Source organism: Leishmania mexicana, chromosome 7, assembly GCF_000234665.1.
Source record: "Leishmania mexicana MHOM/GT/2001/U1103 complete genome, chromosome 7".
NCBI classification, from domain to species: Eukaryota; Euglenozoa; class Kinetoplastea; order Trypanosomatida; family Trypanosomatidae; genus Leishmania; species Leishmania mexicana.
This window is the reverse complement of record NC_018311.1, coordinates 324,644-340,161: the sequence shown is the minus strand read 5'-3', so window position 1 is coordinate 340,161 and position 15,518 is coordinate 324,644. Positions and strand designations below refer to the sequence as shown.

The window sequence follows — 15,518 nt, the reverse complement described above, 5'->3', positions numbered from 1 at the left end:
CACTCGCACACTGGTTATGCGTGTCATGAGGCACAGATGGACTTCTTGCGCCGCAGACGCTGAGCACAACGTTGTGTTGGTGCAGCAGCAGCAGCAGCGAAGCACACGACCACGGAGCTGAGGCGGCATGTGCAGGCGTCTTTAGGTGAGTGTGAAGCGTCCACCTCGTTGTGCCCGTGTGCGCGTCACAAGTGCCGAGTTGCTGTGCGGCGCAGCCACGGCGCCGTCGATGCCACCCAGCCTGTTGCACGCACGATACACAGAGCCACACACACACACAGGTTTCTCACGATCTCCTTCCCTCGCGTTTAGCCCCGCGTGGGTTGGCATGCACCCCCAACACCACCCGATGGGTGCGTAAGGGAGAGGGGCGGGGATAGCGAGGACAGGTCAGACATGGCCCCGCAAGAGTGAAAGCACGTGTGTGCAGAGCAGATGGCGAGAAGGCAGGAGGAGGAGGTGTGCGTGAAGAGGAGAAGAGCTCTGTGCAAGAGAGGTGCAACCTTGAAGGCGTGGAGAAAAGAAGGAGCGGAGGAAGCGCGTCGTTCCGACTTGCTTCCCTGTCACGTCTCGTCGGCACCTGCCAGGCACCAACACACCAACACACACATGGCTGCCCCGTCCCTTCCTCTGTATTATGTTTGCCGTTCCCCAGCGCACGCGACGCAGTTATCGCTCGCCTCGTCCCCCTTTCACTATTTTCTGACTGGAGTTACGCTTCGCACGCAGCGCGCATGTGCGTCCACTGAAAGCCATCTACTGCTGCTGCTGCTGCGTGTCCGGTCGGTCCCCTCCCTCACCTCACCCCCCGCTGTTGCGGCTGCCGTTTTTTGTCGTTTGGCGGGGGAGGGGAGGGGGCACCGTCCCCCCTCCCACACACACACACATAGAGAACTATAAAAGACGACGGCGCGTCGTGTGTGTCACAGAATGAATGCGTGGGATGGAGAGGTGGAGGACGAGGGTCCGATGTGAGCAGTGCCTTTCGCCGGACGTAACTCGCTGCGTGCGTTGCCTAATGTTGGTGTTGTTGGCCGCCGTGGTGCTTGCTGTTGCCGCTACCACGTCCTGCCGCTCACTTGTCGGGCGCCCGTCCGAGGGGTGCCGCCGGCCTTTTGGGGTGCGATGGAGCCGGGCAGCGACAGCGGAGGACAATGATGAGCCGACAATGAGGAAAGACGGAAAAGGTGCAGGGCGGCAGGGAGGCAGCGAGGCAGGGACGCATCGGCACACAGACACAGAGAGAGAGAGAGCGAAGCAGCAGCAGCAGCAAGGCCAAAGGAGAGTACCGTTTTACATACTGGCTTCCGTTTTTCGACGCTCCTTCGTTGTTTTCGAGGAATTTTTCGTGGTTGTTGTCCGCGCTGACGCGACACGGCTACGCTACAATACAAGGCAAGATAACAGCATCGAAGCAGCAGAGCTGGTTCACGGAGAAATGACAATGGATGGGTGGGTGGGGTTAGGCAGGAGGGCACGAGGGCAATGGTCTATCGAGTCTGCGCGCCGCAACCGCGCGGAGGGGGGAGGGGTGGGGGTGGGGTAAGAAGACGACAAGGCTCACCCACACCACGCAAGTGCAGCAGTCGTTGGGAGTGCCGGTGGGGTGTTGGGTGTGAGTGGATGGATGTACCGGAAGCTCCTCCTAGGAGCACAACCACACCCAGAGAGAGCAGCAGCAGCAGCAGCACATGAACGCAGACGAGCACGTGCGCCGGACTACAGAGAGGAGGGCCAGAAGGAGGGTAGATGGCGCAGACTTGGTCAGGGATGACGTGCGAGCGGGAAGGGGAGGGGAGGAGGAGGAGGAGGAGGAGGGACAAGAGGCATGGGTAGGGGGGCTGTGTTTCACCGACCTCCTCCTGTGCTGGATGGCGCAGGGCGCAAGACGGCGTACATCGCACAAGTACCTCTCGCCTTTCGCCGGATCGTCGCCTCTGGGTCTCCCCTCCCCTCCCCCCTCGCCCACTGTGGGCGGTGCTCGGTCTTTCGCTTAATGGAAACGAGTACCACAATAACAGTGCTCCCTCGTGCACTTGGGGCGCTGCTTGCGTGCCGGGTGATGGTGAGCGTGCTGGCAGTCATGCTCGCACCCTCTCTGGTGGCCCACACACCCCGTGTTGTTGCCGCCGGCACCGGTGGTGCCAGCATCCTCGCTATCGGCTTCGTCGTCGCTGCTGTCGGTGCTGCTTGAACTGCTGTCGCTGCTACTCTCTCCAAAGAGCTTCTTCTTATGGAAAACGCAGCAACACTTGCTTACCTGTTGGTTGACAGGCTCGTGCACGTCCGGGCTCCACGTAACACGCATGTCATGCTGCCGCTGCGCCCGCTCTGCCTCCTCCGCGGTCGGAGCGGGGCGGAGGTGCAGCACAGCCGTGCGCGTCGGCACTAGGTTGTCGGCCTGATGCACATGACTCTGCTGCTGACGCACAGATAGAGCGTCCATGGTCGCCTCACAGCACCTGTGCTTGTGTGTATGTATGTGTATGTGGGGGGTGGGGTGGGTGGGGGGAGAGGGTGGGGTATGCGAGTAGAAAAAGGAGTGCGACGTCTGCGGGAGATATTATATATATATATATATCGCCTCCTCATGACACGAACGCGTGCCAGTGTTCGTGTTGGGCCGGAGGAGGGCGCACGAAGAGAAATACGGAAGCGATGTCTTGCTTTACTGTGTGTGTGTGTGTGTGTGTGTGTGTGTGCGTGTGTGTGTCGCGGTGGTGCTGCTGCAGGACAGCGGCTGCGTACCTCTTCGCAGCGGCACGTCGAGCGTGTTGTTGTTCGATGTTCGTCGGTGAAGGAAGAGGAATGTAGAGCGGGGGTGCGAGAGGCAGGGTTGTTGAGGCAGTGAAGCCCACTGAAAGTACAAGAGAAAGCGGTGGCCATCGCTTGAGCAGGTGTGGTTTTGCACCTCACTCTCCCCCCTCCCCCCTCCCTCCCTCTCTATACACCGCAAATATATGGAGGAGTCCTTCCCCTCGGTCATTGGAGGGAGGGGGGAGAGGGGAGGGGAGGCTAGCGAATTTCGTGCCTGATGCTGGGGTCTTAAGCGTCCCCTACCACGGGAGAAAGCGCTGACGCAGACACACACACACACACGCACGCAGGCAGACACCCTTACATGGTAAGGCTGTAACGCCATCCCCCCCCTGCAGTGCGCTTGTGCTCGCCTGCCGCCGCTTCTTCATGACTGCCTTCACTCTTTCCGTGTGCTTGTCTTCCGGCCCTCCTAACTCCACGTGAGCGCATCTGCCTGGCACGGAAGGGGGGAGGAGGTGCAAGCACACGGAGGCACCAACACGCATGCGCACAGGCGGACGCCCACGTCAATGTCACCTGAGCACTCACACACACTTTTATACCCCCTCCCCCTCCATCTATCGAACGAGCAGTGTACATGCATAGATGTAGCGCTCGCTTTCGACGAGTTTTCGTCGTGGATTCTCATCATGCCTCCGTCTCCGCCCCTCTCCCGTCCCTCACATGTGCGTGAGGGGAGCGCGCTTGGCGATGGGGTGACGATGAGGGGGAGGGAGGGAGTGATGGGGAAAGGGGGGAAGGAGTGATGGGGGTAGTAGTAGTAGTAAGGCGAACCATACATACGTGTGTATGCGCATCTGTACATCCATAAGACAAAAAAGGGGGAGGGGAAGGGGGAGCGGGTAGACCACGGAGGCAGGCAAAAAGGGAGAAAATGGCGGGAGCGTCGGGTAGATGTGTGGGTGTGTTCGTGGGTGTGCGTCGCCACGTGGTTCAAACGCCCGAGCCATCTATTTGGTGGTGCCGACGTGGCCAAAGAGCGAGTAGTAGGTGAAGGACTGCACAGCTGCCGCCCTGCCGCCGCGAGCTCCCCCTCTCCCTCCAGCTCCTCCTCCGCGTCCGCCACCATAGCCGGTAGACGTAGCGGGCGGCGCCATCGTCCCAGCGGCAGCAGCGTGAAGCGTGTCCGTGACGACGGTGTAGTCGCCAGCAGCGCCCCTCCTCCCGACCACGCCCGTGGTCGCTGGTCTCTGCTGACGCGGCGCGCGACCACAGCTGCCAGTGTTTGCCAGTTTCGTCCAGTGCAAGGCGGACGAGGTCAGCAGACGTGGTCGCACCTGCGGCGTTGGGCGCACGGCAGGGCTGCTCAAGGCGGCGTTGGGCGGGGTGTTTGGCACGGAGAGAGACGACGTGCTCGAGGCGGAACGCGAAATGATCGACGCCGTGTCAGCCATGGCAGAGGCGGCCGGGTTGCCACGATGCGCTGTCATCGGACACGCGTCGTACACACCGAGCGAGCTCAGCTGACGGCCGCTAATGGCGCTGGCGCGCGTGGACTTGAGCGGCGGCAAAGGCGAAAGTAGGGGCGAGCACGAGTCTCTTGACGACAGAGCCGTACCAACGTCACACAACGGCGGCCGATCCGCGGCGGATGACAGCCGGGACGACAGGGAACGCTGCCCCGCCTTCCTGCCGGCGCCACCCACCACTGCCGTGTGTCCGCTCGCACCGAAAGTCGCTCGCTCTGGGGGGCGTAAAGATGAGCCGACAGCAGCATCAGCGCCAGTCGCGTCGCCGGGCACCTCGGTAAGGAAGGCCTTCTTGCTCTCTCTGCACCCCTCTGCAGGGGCGGCGTGGGGGTCGTCGCCGCCGTCGCCGGGCATTGAGTAGGTGTGGCAAAGAGCTTGCAGCGATGCGTTAGTGGGGGAGGGCAGCAGCCTCTCTTCGCCAGAGAGCACAGGTATTCCCGTGGCTGCCACGGCCGAGCCGCGCTGCTGACCGTAGATGCATGTTGACCCATAGCGGATAGGGACGCCAGCAGGGTATACCGACGACGACGCGAACTGCAGCCATGTCAGCAGCGGCTCCCTAAAGGCTTGCTGCGCCTGTTGGCGGAGGACGCCCTGCACCCACGCTAGCCCGCCACCACGCCGGGAGGCCGTCGGCGGCCAGGCCGAATACGCGCCGCTTGCTCCGTCGCCTGGATGCACCGGGAGCGGCGCCGGCGCTGCCCTCGTGTGAGCGGGCCGACAGCACAGCTGCACGTTCCGTAAGAGAGCAACCGCGACAGCGCGGTGCGAGAGTGCGGCTATGCGCGCCTCCACACTGCGCTTCAGCTGGCGGTTCACCGCGGCGGACACGGCGGCGGCGCTGCTGAGCGGCAGCTGTGTGGGAGGGCTTTCGCATACATCGGCACGGCCATGCAAACTATTCCTGCCCGCGGACGTGGACGATGCTGTGGCGGCCACTGTGGAAGCCCGCAGTCGCCTCCACGCTCGGCCCAGCTCCTCGACCTCCCACTGCGACTCTGCTTGCACCTCCGCCATCTGCAGAGCGTGGCACACTTCGTAGTATTCCCCGTCCGCAGGCGCCGTGCCGTCAGCAATGGCCGCAGGTGTTGGGGACGGCGACTGGGCACCAGCAGCGTGAGCCGCGGTGTCGTGCGCAGTCTCGGCTTTGCCAGAGTTCACGGGAGTCGCCGCAGAGGCGGCGGTCAGTGACGAGTTCGCCGCGGCAGCGCCGTTCGACAAGTGTGGAGCTCTTTCCATTGCCCGGTGCAGCAGCAGGTGCAGTACCCCTGGAAAGGCTGCCGCCCCTGACGCATCAGACGACTGCCCTCGCTGTGGCTGATCGGCGCCTTCGTCCCAGGCACGCGCCAGGGATGATAGGCGGTAGTCGTACACGCTCTCCTGACGCCTACGCCGAAGGCGACCAGCGCTGCCGCTCAGCGAGAGCGGAGAGGCGGGAGAGGCGAGGGAGGTAACGGGATGTGACACCGTCGACACAGCCTGTGTCACGGCGGCGGTGAGCGCATCTGGCAAGAGTTGCGGAGCGCCGTCAGGTTCCTCGGTGGCGTGCTCCTCGGCCTCCTCGATGAGATCCCGCCGCAGCCGGCGCATCGCCACCCCCACCGCCACGTCGTAGGAGTGGGGGTCGAACGCCTCCAGCGACGCGAGGTTGCGGGTCTTGAAGGGGAGGAAGAAGAGATCCTCGAGGCTCAGCTGCCGGGCACGCAGCTCCGCCGGTGACGAGACACCGAGCAGCAAGCACAAGAGAGGACGCATGGCCAGCAGCTCTGTCTCCATCGACCCACACATGAAGGGCTGCGTGGCCGTGCTGCACTTCTCGAAACCCTGTACCTTTGCCGCAGCCGCAGCCGCGTGACTGCTGCGCCGCCGTGCATCAGGAGAGCTCCATGTGCGCGGTCTGATAGCACTCTTTGCGGACGCTGGCAGCATGGACGGCAGTTCTGCAGCCTGGACTCTGCCAGCCAGCGTGTCCGCGTCCTCTTCGCCCTCGCCCTCTGTCCTCTTCAGCTGCAGCTGGGTCAGGTGATGCTCCAGCAGCATCGCGCGGATGCGGTGCTTCATGCAGGCTACCCTCTCCTCCTCTGTGTGTCGACTGTTGCGCAGACTTCCCTCAAAGGCGAGTCGCTGCCGCTCCAGCAGTATGCGCTCATGAAGGCAATGGAACTGAGCCTTGACAGACGCGGCGAGGCGGTCCAGCGTCGCCGCCAACGATGTGCTCGGGCACAGGCTTTCCAGCCGCGCGCACGCGTACGGCGTCCACAGCGTCACGCCGCCGTCAGCGTGGCCGACGCAGAGGTAGCCATTACGCCGGCACTGCAGTACTGTGATGGAGAGCTGCTGAAGTGCCTGCCGATCCCCCTCCGTCAGCATCTGACTCGGGTGGCCTAGAAGGTCGGCGAGGTAGTCGGGCAAAGCGCCCTCCACGTAGGCGTTCCACTCCGGAATCGCTGGCGCACCGCCAGCTGCGTTTCCTGCAGCAGCAGCAGCTGTAGTGGCCGCCATCCGCCCACGCCGATCCTGCCGCTCTCGTCGGGCTCGCTCAAGCATCGCAGGCGGCGTCAACAAGCACAGCGGGGAGCGACTGGTGGTGCACATGACCTGCCTGGTAAAGAGGGGCTCGACCCAGGAGTCTGTGATGGGGTGCGGCGGAGTCGCGGCGGGTGTGGTGAGCTCAAGCATGGACGCATTGCCGTAGTGGCCAGCCGCCGCTGTTGCGGGGGCCTCCTTGCCGAAGAGAAGCTCCTCCTGCACCTCCCGCACGAGAGCCTCCGCTAACTGCTGTGTCGTGACTGTCTGCGAGGCCGCGGTTGCGGCGCCTTCGCCGACAGCATCAGCAGCAGCAGCCTCGTCAGCACCGGCGTGGCTGACACCGCTAGCGAAGGCGTCATGACCGCAGTCTGGCGTCGGCACCAGCGGTACTGCCGTAAATCCGCTGCTGCTCAAGCTTCTAGTGCTGGAGGTACGACTCACTCCGTCCTGAGGGCCAGCGGGTGCAGTGGAGAAAGATTCTCGCTGCCGCTGCCGCTGCTGTTGCCCTTCGGACACTGCCTCTGCATCGCTCGTGGGACGCGGCAGGTAGCGACGCTGCTCGGCCAGCACAGTGTTCACCCATCCACGCAGCAGCTGCACTCCCTCTGCGTCCAGCTCCAGCTCACCCGAGTCGGTGGGGTTCGCGTTAGCAGCCCCGGCGCTCTCGCCCACGCCACCCCGAGCTGCCCCGCCTCTACACTTGCGTGCCACGTACTCCTTCACCGTCCGCCCCGCTGGCGTGTACCACCACGGCTGCGTCTCGCCTGGTGTCGCGGTGGTACCTGGACATGCCTCCGTCGCGGTGGCACAGGCCGAGGCGACTGTCATCATGCGCGTTACAGCGTCGTGCAACACTGCCGCGGCGATGAGCGCCTCACTGGATGTGCAGATCGGAATGGCCTGCGACGGCGCCGCCGCGTACCTGCCGTTGCCACCCCCTCCGCGCCGCTTGCCGGTAATGCCGCGCCACGAGACGTGGAAGAGATCTCGGCGGCACCTGTAAACGCCAATGAGCCCACCGAGCTCCTTCGGTGATTGGCTGCCTGCTGTCGTGCCCGTCGAGGGATTGCCGGTCAAGCTGACGTGTCGCTTCCGCGGGCTGCGAAGGCGGTTGTCGGTCACCTGCGTTGCCACCGACTGGGGAACGTCGAAGACGACGCGCAGGTAGTTGTGCAGAAAGCTGCTGCTCGGGTTGTTGTCCGGCGATGCTCCAGGACACGCTGCAGCGAGGGTGCGTTGCAGCTCTGCTGCGTACGTCGAGACAGCCATGCCGTCTACGCCGCGAAGGAACACCGGCGTCAGCTGAAAAGCCATTAAAAAGCGCCGCACGAGATACGACACGATGTAACCCTGAGACGTGCCAACGTACACGGTGGCGTAGAGAGCGTCGAAGGTGAGAGCCGTGACGTAGCCCAGCGAGCGCTGCGAAGCGCACGTGTCGGCGACGGAAAAAGTCCACACCAGCGTCGAGCTCGCTGCGGTGGGGTTCGACCCGCGCGCTGCGCCTCTCTCCACCCTACCAGTTGGCGGCAGCCGCGGTGACAACCCTGCGGCGGTGTAGCTGCTGGTCCTGCGCATGCCCGTCAGCGACGGTCTCGCCGTCGCGCTGCCGTTCGCCTCAGCCTCGGTCTGCTCGCAGAAGCCTGCAGCGCCCGCCATCACATCCTTCTCGAGTTCCTCAGCAAACGGACCAAGCAGCGCCAGCAAGCTCGAGCCCTTCATCAGGTGGAAGGAGAGCTGATGTTGGCGATCCGCCAGCACGAGACAAGGGTAGGCGCCGAGGAACATCACCGCCGTCACCTCGTCTGTCGTCATGAAGCTGTGCACGACAACGCCGGCCTCAGCACGTCCGCGTCCGCCTTCAGGCTTTTGCCCAGCGCAGCCACCACCGACCCCGCCCTTCACATCGTCAGCGTCGCCCAACATCATCCGCATCCGCGCAGCACCGTCCGTCTCGCTGCGCGACTGTACGTCCAAGACGGTAACCAGGCCACTCGCATGCACGAGACAGATGAGGCCGAGCGGCGAGCTGGCAGTGGCGAGCAGCACCACGTCGGGCTCGATCTGGCACGTGGACAAGGAGACCATCACGGCTCGCGCAACGTTCGCCGGAGATGCTGCAGGTATTACCACGGCCGCGCCCGCATTGTTGAGCCGCTCCGTTGGGCCGCCGCCGCCGGCTCCGTCGCTACATGTGGCCCGCGAAGGAGACACGGCGTTGCGTTCAGCGGCTACAACGCTACTGCGATCCTCAATCACCTCAGCGTCACCGAGGCCGGCGCCGCGGAGGGAGCCAGTCATGAGTAGCTCCCTCAGCGGAAACGCCGAGAGGCTTGCGTTTAGCGATGTCGATCTCCTCCCTGGCACGTCCGCGCCTGCCGCCGTCGCGGGGCGGGCGGCGACTGCATGGCGGCTGTTCCACGTCAGCGCAAGTCGCACCTGCGTCAGCGCTCGATTCATCAACGTGCGGGAGACGATCACGCGCGTCGCCGTGCTGGAGTGGCTGAGCAGCGTAAAGCAGCGCAGCAGACCATCCGCGTAGGTGACGAGCAACTCTTGCGAGGCGTCGAGGTAGAGCATGTGCAGCGGCTCCCGGTGCACGTTGCGGTCCCGTTGATCGTCGACGTCTGCAGACATGGCTGAGGCCGGCGCTGCCCCGGCGGGACCACAGGTAACACCAATTGTGGTCGCGAGAAGCCGCTCCAGAACCAGCGCGACGGCCTTCGCATACGCCATCGGGGTGAGTCGCGCCGTCGGCGACTGCGATGACAGTGAGCCGCTGACACCACCGCCACTACCACCATATGCCGTGCTCATGCCGGGGGATATGCTGCTCGCTGTCGTGGCAGCATCCTCCATGGTCACCGTGTGCAGCGGCGGCAGTGCGTGCGCGGCGGTGAAGGAAGTGAAGAGGTGTTGGTACTGCATCGCCGCCTCAATCAGATCCTCCGTGGACGGCGAGGTAGTGATGAAGGTGTGCAGCAAGCGCCCTGAATCACTACGGTGCAGCCGGATGTCGCCGTGAAGCAGCGCGTAGCCGACCCACTCACCACCAGGGCCAAGACACGCGCACCGAATGTCGCTCAGCAGCAGGTTCTGATCGCGCATCGCGTTCGTGACAAGCTCACTTGTGTCATCCTCAGCACACCCGGCCTGACCTGTGGCACTGGCGGCGGTACCGCCACTGTTGCCGGGGGCTTCCGCACTGCCGTGAGGCTGCTTCCCCGCCGTCAATAATTGAAACGAAGCCGTGGCGGTGGCCACTGCAGCCTCCCTGCGCGAGCCCACCGCAGCCCCAGCAGTGCGCCACGGCGCACAGTGGTGGTGCGAGCGGCGGTGGCTGCTCCACGGACGCGCCGACACGGCTCGCATGACGTCGTCGACCGAGGGCGGCAACAAGCGCTGGGGCTCGCCTGTTGTCTTCGTTGAGGCAGATGCGGCTGCCAGAATAGCGGCGTCGTGAGCGTTGTGCATGCGTGTTCGATTGCTCGACCGAGGGCGCGAGCCGCTGGATCTGCCATCACGGCCGCCCTTCCTGCTCAACACCTGCTGCTCTACAGACTTGACGATCGACGATGATCTGCCTTGCGCCTTGCCGGTGAGCCGGTTGTTGAAGAGACGACGGTACTCGGCGCTGTTCGCGCTGATGCCGAGCTCCATTGCTCCAGTTAGCAGTGACCACACACGGCAGTCTGCGCTGCTGAGACTGATAAGCCGGTGATTCACGCAGCCCACCCGCGAAACCGTCGCCGTGTCCATCAGCAGCGCCCGCAGCGGTTGCGTGTGCGCCCGCGAACTCGACTGGCCGCTCACGAAGAAGCAGTGAGCGGCGTTGTGGGTACCCATGACAAAGAGCTGCCGACCGGCGTAGTTAAACGCGGCGCTGCGGCATGGCTGCATGCGATACTCCGCCGCGTCGACAGCCGCCTCGATGCTGGTCTTCGTCGTCCGAAGGAGCGCGGATGAGGAAGTGAGAGCGCCACATGCCGACATGCTTGAGCCACGGCCGTTGCCGCGGTGCGCAGCACTACTGCCTTGAGAGGACGACCACCCTGCCAGCCGCCCCGCGTCGCCGACGCCGCTGCCGCTGCTGGAGATGTTGAGCGGCGCCCATGCGTAGAAAGAGGTGAGAGGCTGCGTCTGCCGCAGCGACCACACCTTCACGTAGCCACTGCTATCCACTGTGATCAGCTGGTCAAGCTCCTTCACCAATATCATGGCGACGATGCTGCCGAGATGCGGTGCTGCTGCATCGTACAGCTCCAGTCGTGGCGGCGTCGCCGAAGACGTCGCGGACACCGGTGAAAAACCGCCGTCGGTCGCCATCTCGCGAACCTCCGACACTGCCCGTGGCGTTGACAAGGGTGCCGGAGGCACCTGCATGGATGCGGAATCGCTGCGGCCACCGTCCACCAGTGCCGGTGCCGTCGGCAGCACGGAGGTATGGTAAAGGTACACCTTGTTGCTCGTCGTCAGCACAGCGAGCATGGATAGAAAGGGAATGGGCAGGGCGTAGCGCACACCAGTGTCGGATACACGTATGCGGTGCAGAACCTCGATGCACACCACCGGGCGGCTTGTGTCGGTGGTGGCGGGTCCGACACCGGCAGAGACGCCGCTTGGCGCCCGTTGGGTCCCGGTAGCAGTGATCCACGAGGGCAGGTAAGCCAGCCGCATGGTGAAGACATCCCCGTCGAGCCCGCTGGAGACCACCAAGCCGTTGGTGGCCGCGGCCACGACGGAGGACACAAGCGTGCCAGGCGTGTGTACCTGCTGCGTGTGAACGATGAAGGCGCCAATGTCGCCGTAGTATGTGCGGCAGGCGAGGTCGCGGTAGCCGGACCACGCGTTCTCGGAGGTGCCGATGCGCTCCGACGTGGACTGCATGACGCTGGACGCCGCACCCATAGTACCCCCCGCTCCGTCATTGCCGCCTACGTCGCCCGTGCCGTCGCCGAGGGCGCTGCTGCTCACACCGTCAACGGTGCTGCCGCTGTGAGTGTCCGCGGGCGCCGCGAGGCGCGGGACGCGGTTCAGGATGGCGTAGAGGTCCACAAGAAGGATGGTGCCGTCACGGGTCCCCAGCAGCAGGTACTCCTCCCGCTGCACAGAGATGCGGTCATGATGCGTCCGTCCGTGTGGCGACAGCGGCGCGACGGTAGAGGAGAGAGTATGGTCACCCTGCGCGGCGCTACCGCTGCGGCGCCCCTGGAGTTCCCTCCCGTCGCCATGCACCCCGGCTGACCGCGAGGCGACGTTGTCGGACGTGGTGCCGGTGCCGCTGACGCTAGAGCGTCGCGCTCGACGGCCGCCAGAAGCCCACTCCATGCTTGTCACAGTCTCCGGGCAACGCAGCGCGCCTGCCTCCGGCAGCGCTTGGACAGCCCTGCTGGAACTGTACAACCGCAGCAACATGTCACTGCCGTGTGCCACGAACACGGGGCACGGCACACACGGCGAGACGTTCTCGACAACCAAGATGCCTTCAAGGGAGACCAACTTCGCCGGTTGATGCGCCCGCATGCTTGTGAACACGCTTTCATGGTCGTCAACAGCCTCCCTGCCGGCTGCCGTGACGGCCCTCGCCGTTGAGGAGCTCAGCTGCTGCAGCATGTTCAGTGCCGTCGACTCCTGCAGTCGTCGGCCGTCCTCATAGCGAACGTATACCCGCGGAGGTCGTTGATTGTTGCGCCACGGCCGCTGTCGCAGCGCCACGTCGTAGCCCTCAGTATCAGTGGCCGAGTGCGCTCGTCTCCCAATCTCCCCGCCGCCGCCGCCCCGATCGCCGCGCGGGCCGTGGATAAGCCGACCAAAGGCGTCGTGCGGCTCCTCTTCGAGCTCCTCGCACAACACCTCCACTGGCCGCACAAGAAAGCGTTGGTGAATACTACCCAGCTGGGTGCCATCGCACACAGCGTAGTCGTTCGCACCCTCCAGCATGACGAGCGACGCGCTGTGCCGCACCTCGAAGACATTGCCCGTGTACCCAAGCCGCGCGAGCGTTGAGGGGAGCGGCTCCACGACGTACCGGTCGAAGATCGAGGCGCTGGTGCGCGTCAGAGTGGCAGCACGGTCGCGCACCTTGCGCTGATGGTCCTGCACGTCTGCCTCCTCAATAAGCGCGTTGGTGAAGGCCTCCCAAGTGATGCAACCCTTCTGTTCCATGTCAACCATCGTGAAGAACTGCATCGCGATGTCCTCGCATTGCGAGAGAAGGCGGTGGACCTCGGCTAGAAGTGACGGGTGCTGGGCGAGCTGCTGGAGCCGCTGCCGGTAGGTTAGCCGTGCCGCACGGGCGTATGAGTAACTCAGCAGCGGTTCGTCGCGAGAGACACCCATGTCGATGGCGTCCTGGCCTGCGCGCGCGACGCTCTTGAACTCCTCATTAAGAAGTGCCTCCTCCTCCTCGGGCATGAGCTGGCCCCACGGAATGGGATTCCACCGCCCTGCGACGTCCTGCCGCTGCGGCGGGCACAGCAGCTCCCACAGGTGAAACATATCGTTCGGTGGCAGCGGCACCTCTGTCGAGCGCGTGCGATCAGGAAAGCAGCGGTGCGCATCCGCCAGCCGCGCGGCGTAGCTGGCATACACACGCTCCGCCTCTCGTCGTAGGGCCGGCGACGCACGCAGCGCATACTCCGGCGTGCATTGAGCTGCATCCGGGAAGTAGAAGGGGTCGATGAGGGCGCGGCTGAACAGGCCTGTCGGAAAGTACGCGGCGTAGTGGGCAATGAATAAGTAGCGGCTTACAATGTACACAAAGACGGGGAGGGTGAGCTGCATCTGGGTAAGGTCGCCAGCCCGGATGAGCGGCGGCAGCGCCGACAGCTCCATCGGGGAAGCGAAAGAAGCGCAAGCCGCCGCCGCCGTCGTCGAAAACTGCGGCGCCAGCTCGTCTCGCTCCATCGCCTCTACAGCGGTCCGCGACGTTGCCTGGCGCATCATACTGTCGAGCTGCTCCGCCGACACGACCAGGCCGAGATCGTCGTAGAGGTCCACATCCCACGCTGCCTTGTAGAGCACCGGCACCGCTGTTGTCTTCGCGGGCGACAACGCGCGCAGTGGCGAGGCGGAGTGTGCAGAGCTTGACGACCACAGCCGACGTGTTGGCGGCGGGAAGACGCTGTGACCACCCGCAACCCCTCCTACTTCAACCGGGGGCGTATTCTCAGTGCCGGGGTGGCTCGTGGTGGGCACAACACTTGGCCGCTCCATGGAAACAGTCCGCCAATACGTGGGCTGCAACGCTGCACACATAGACACCGGCGTCATCGCACTCTGCAAGGCAGACGCGCCATGCCGGCAGCCATCACCGTCGGCGCTGCCGCCAGCAAAGTCCTGTATCTGTAGATGCTGCTGCGCCCAGGCCTCGTACCGACCTCGTTGGGCCCTCTGCAGATGTGGCTGAACGTGCACGACGCGGTACCGCATCAACCACTCTCGCCGAGCGCGCTGCAGGTGCACCACCGGCACGCCGACGGGGACTGTTTCACTGCCGTAGAGAAACCCGTGTGCGGTGCGCAATGCCGCGCGGACGGTCGCGTCGTGCGCCTGTGAGGAGCTAACGATGAGAGCGGATTCGTCTGCCAAGTCATCATCGTGCATCGCGGCACCGGCGGCCTTCTCGCCTTCGCCGCTGACTGCGCTGTGGTCTGCATGGACATCTTCAGCCACAGCGGCGGCAGCCGCTTGTGCTTCCGCTGAGACCTTCTCCGTGTGCGGCCGCTCGTGCCCATCCGTCAGCTCTGACCGCATCGAGGCCGCCACCAGTCGCTTGAACTCAGCGAGCTGATTCTTCACCGGGTTGACGAGGGTGTGCGCGCCGAAGGACTGCTGCAACACATCGACGTCTGCGAGGGCAATGAGGAGAATGGACGGGGGCGGGGCATCGCTGGTGGGCAGCGTCACCGACTGCAGTGCCGGGTGATCGTGTGCCACCGTGCCGGCCGTGCTCTCGGTGCTTTTTGGGAGTATATGGAAAAACGGCGTGTTCAGAGCCTCATCGAGCAGCGTGGCATTGGTGGACCACTCGCGGAAGAGCGAGGCACCACCAACCACGCCGTTAGGGGCGCAGCCGTGGCCGCCCGCCTTGACCGCCTTCTTTGCTGGGCGCACGAGCGGCGGCGGCGGCGGGGTGGTGGAGGCCGCAGAGCGAGATCGAGAAGACGACAACGACCCCGCCAATAGCGTCACTGCAACAGCAGCCCCTGCTGCCGAGGGACATACGGGGGCATCTTCCTGTCCTCCCTCTCCTCCTAATGCGGAAGCGGTCGTGACGCGATGCGAGGACACCTGCAGCGATGCCTCTGCAGGTGCATCAAGTGCAGCTTGGGTTTTGTGCGAGGCGTTTACGAGGTCTGAGGCTGCGCTGGGATTCTGCATCATAAAAGCGGTGGCGGCGCCGGCATCCAAACGGCAAGTATGACGAGGCAGAGAAGGTGGCAAAGGTTCTCAGTGCTTCACCTGATAGCTCACCTGCTCTACTTGAGGCCGTGTCGTTGTGTGTGTGTGTGTGTGTGTGTGTGTGCCTGGCGCGTTGGACGTCGGGGGGACGGCGTTGGTCGTTGTCGTGGCTGTAGCAACAAGACGTCTGAATGGATGGAGAGGGAGAGGCAGCGAGAGGGCTGACGCAGAGCACGAGCGGCGCAAAGAACAGCGACACAGCTTGAGTACCAGCCCATCATGAGGGGCATCGGATGC

General features: G+C 64.4%; 2 protein-coding genes across 2 annotated transcripts; both read right to left on the bottom strand.

Annotated features, from left to right (window-relative positions):
- Positions 1–1,993: 1,993 nt before the first annotated feature.
- On the bottom strand, positions 1,994–2,446 carry LMXM_07_0743 (conserved hypothetical protein; the record flags this gene model as incomplete). The annotated part of the gene is made up of 1 exon (XM_003872174.1): positions 1,994–2,446. One exon carries the CDS (start codon positions 2,444–2,446, stop codon positions 1,994–1,996), a length of 453 nt encoding a protein of 150 aa, XP_003872223.1.
- A 1,324-nt stretch (positions 2,447–3,770) lies between these two features.
- Positions 3,771–15,203, bottom strand: LMXM_07_0740 (conserved hypothetical protein; the record flags this gene model as incomplete). Its single annotated transcript, XM_003872173.1, has 1 exon — positions 3,771–15,203. The coding sequence occupies one exon, from the start codon at positions 15,201–15,203 to the stop codon at positions 3,771–3,773; it is 11,433 nt and encodes a 3,810-aa protein (XP_003872222.1).
- Positions 15,204–15,518: the final 315 nt, after the last annotated feature.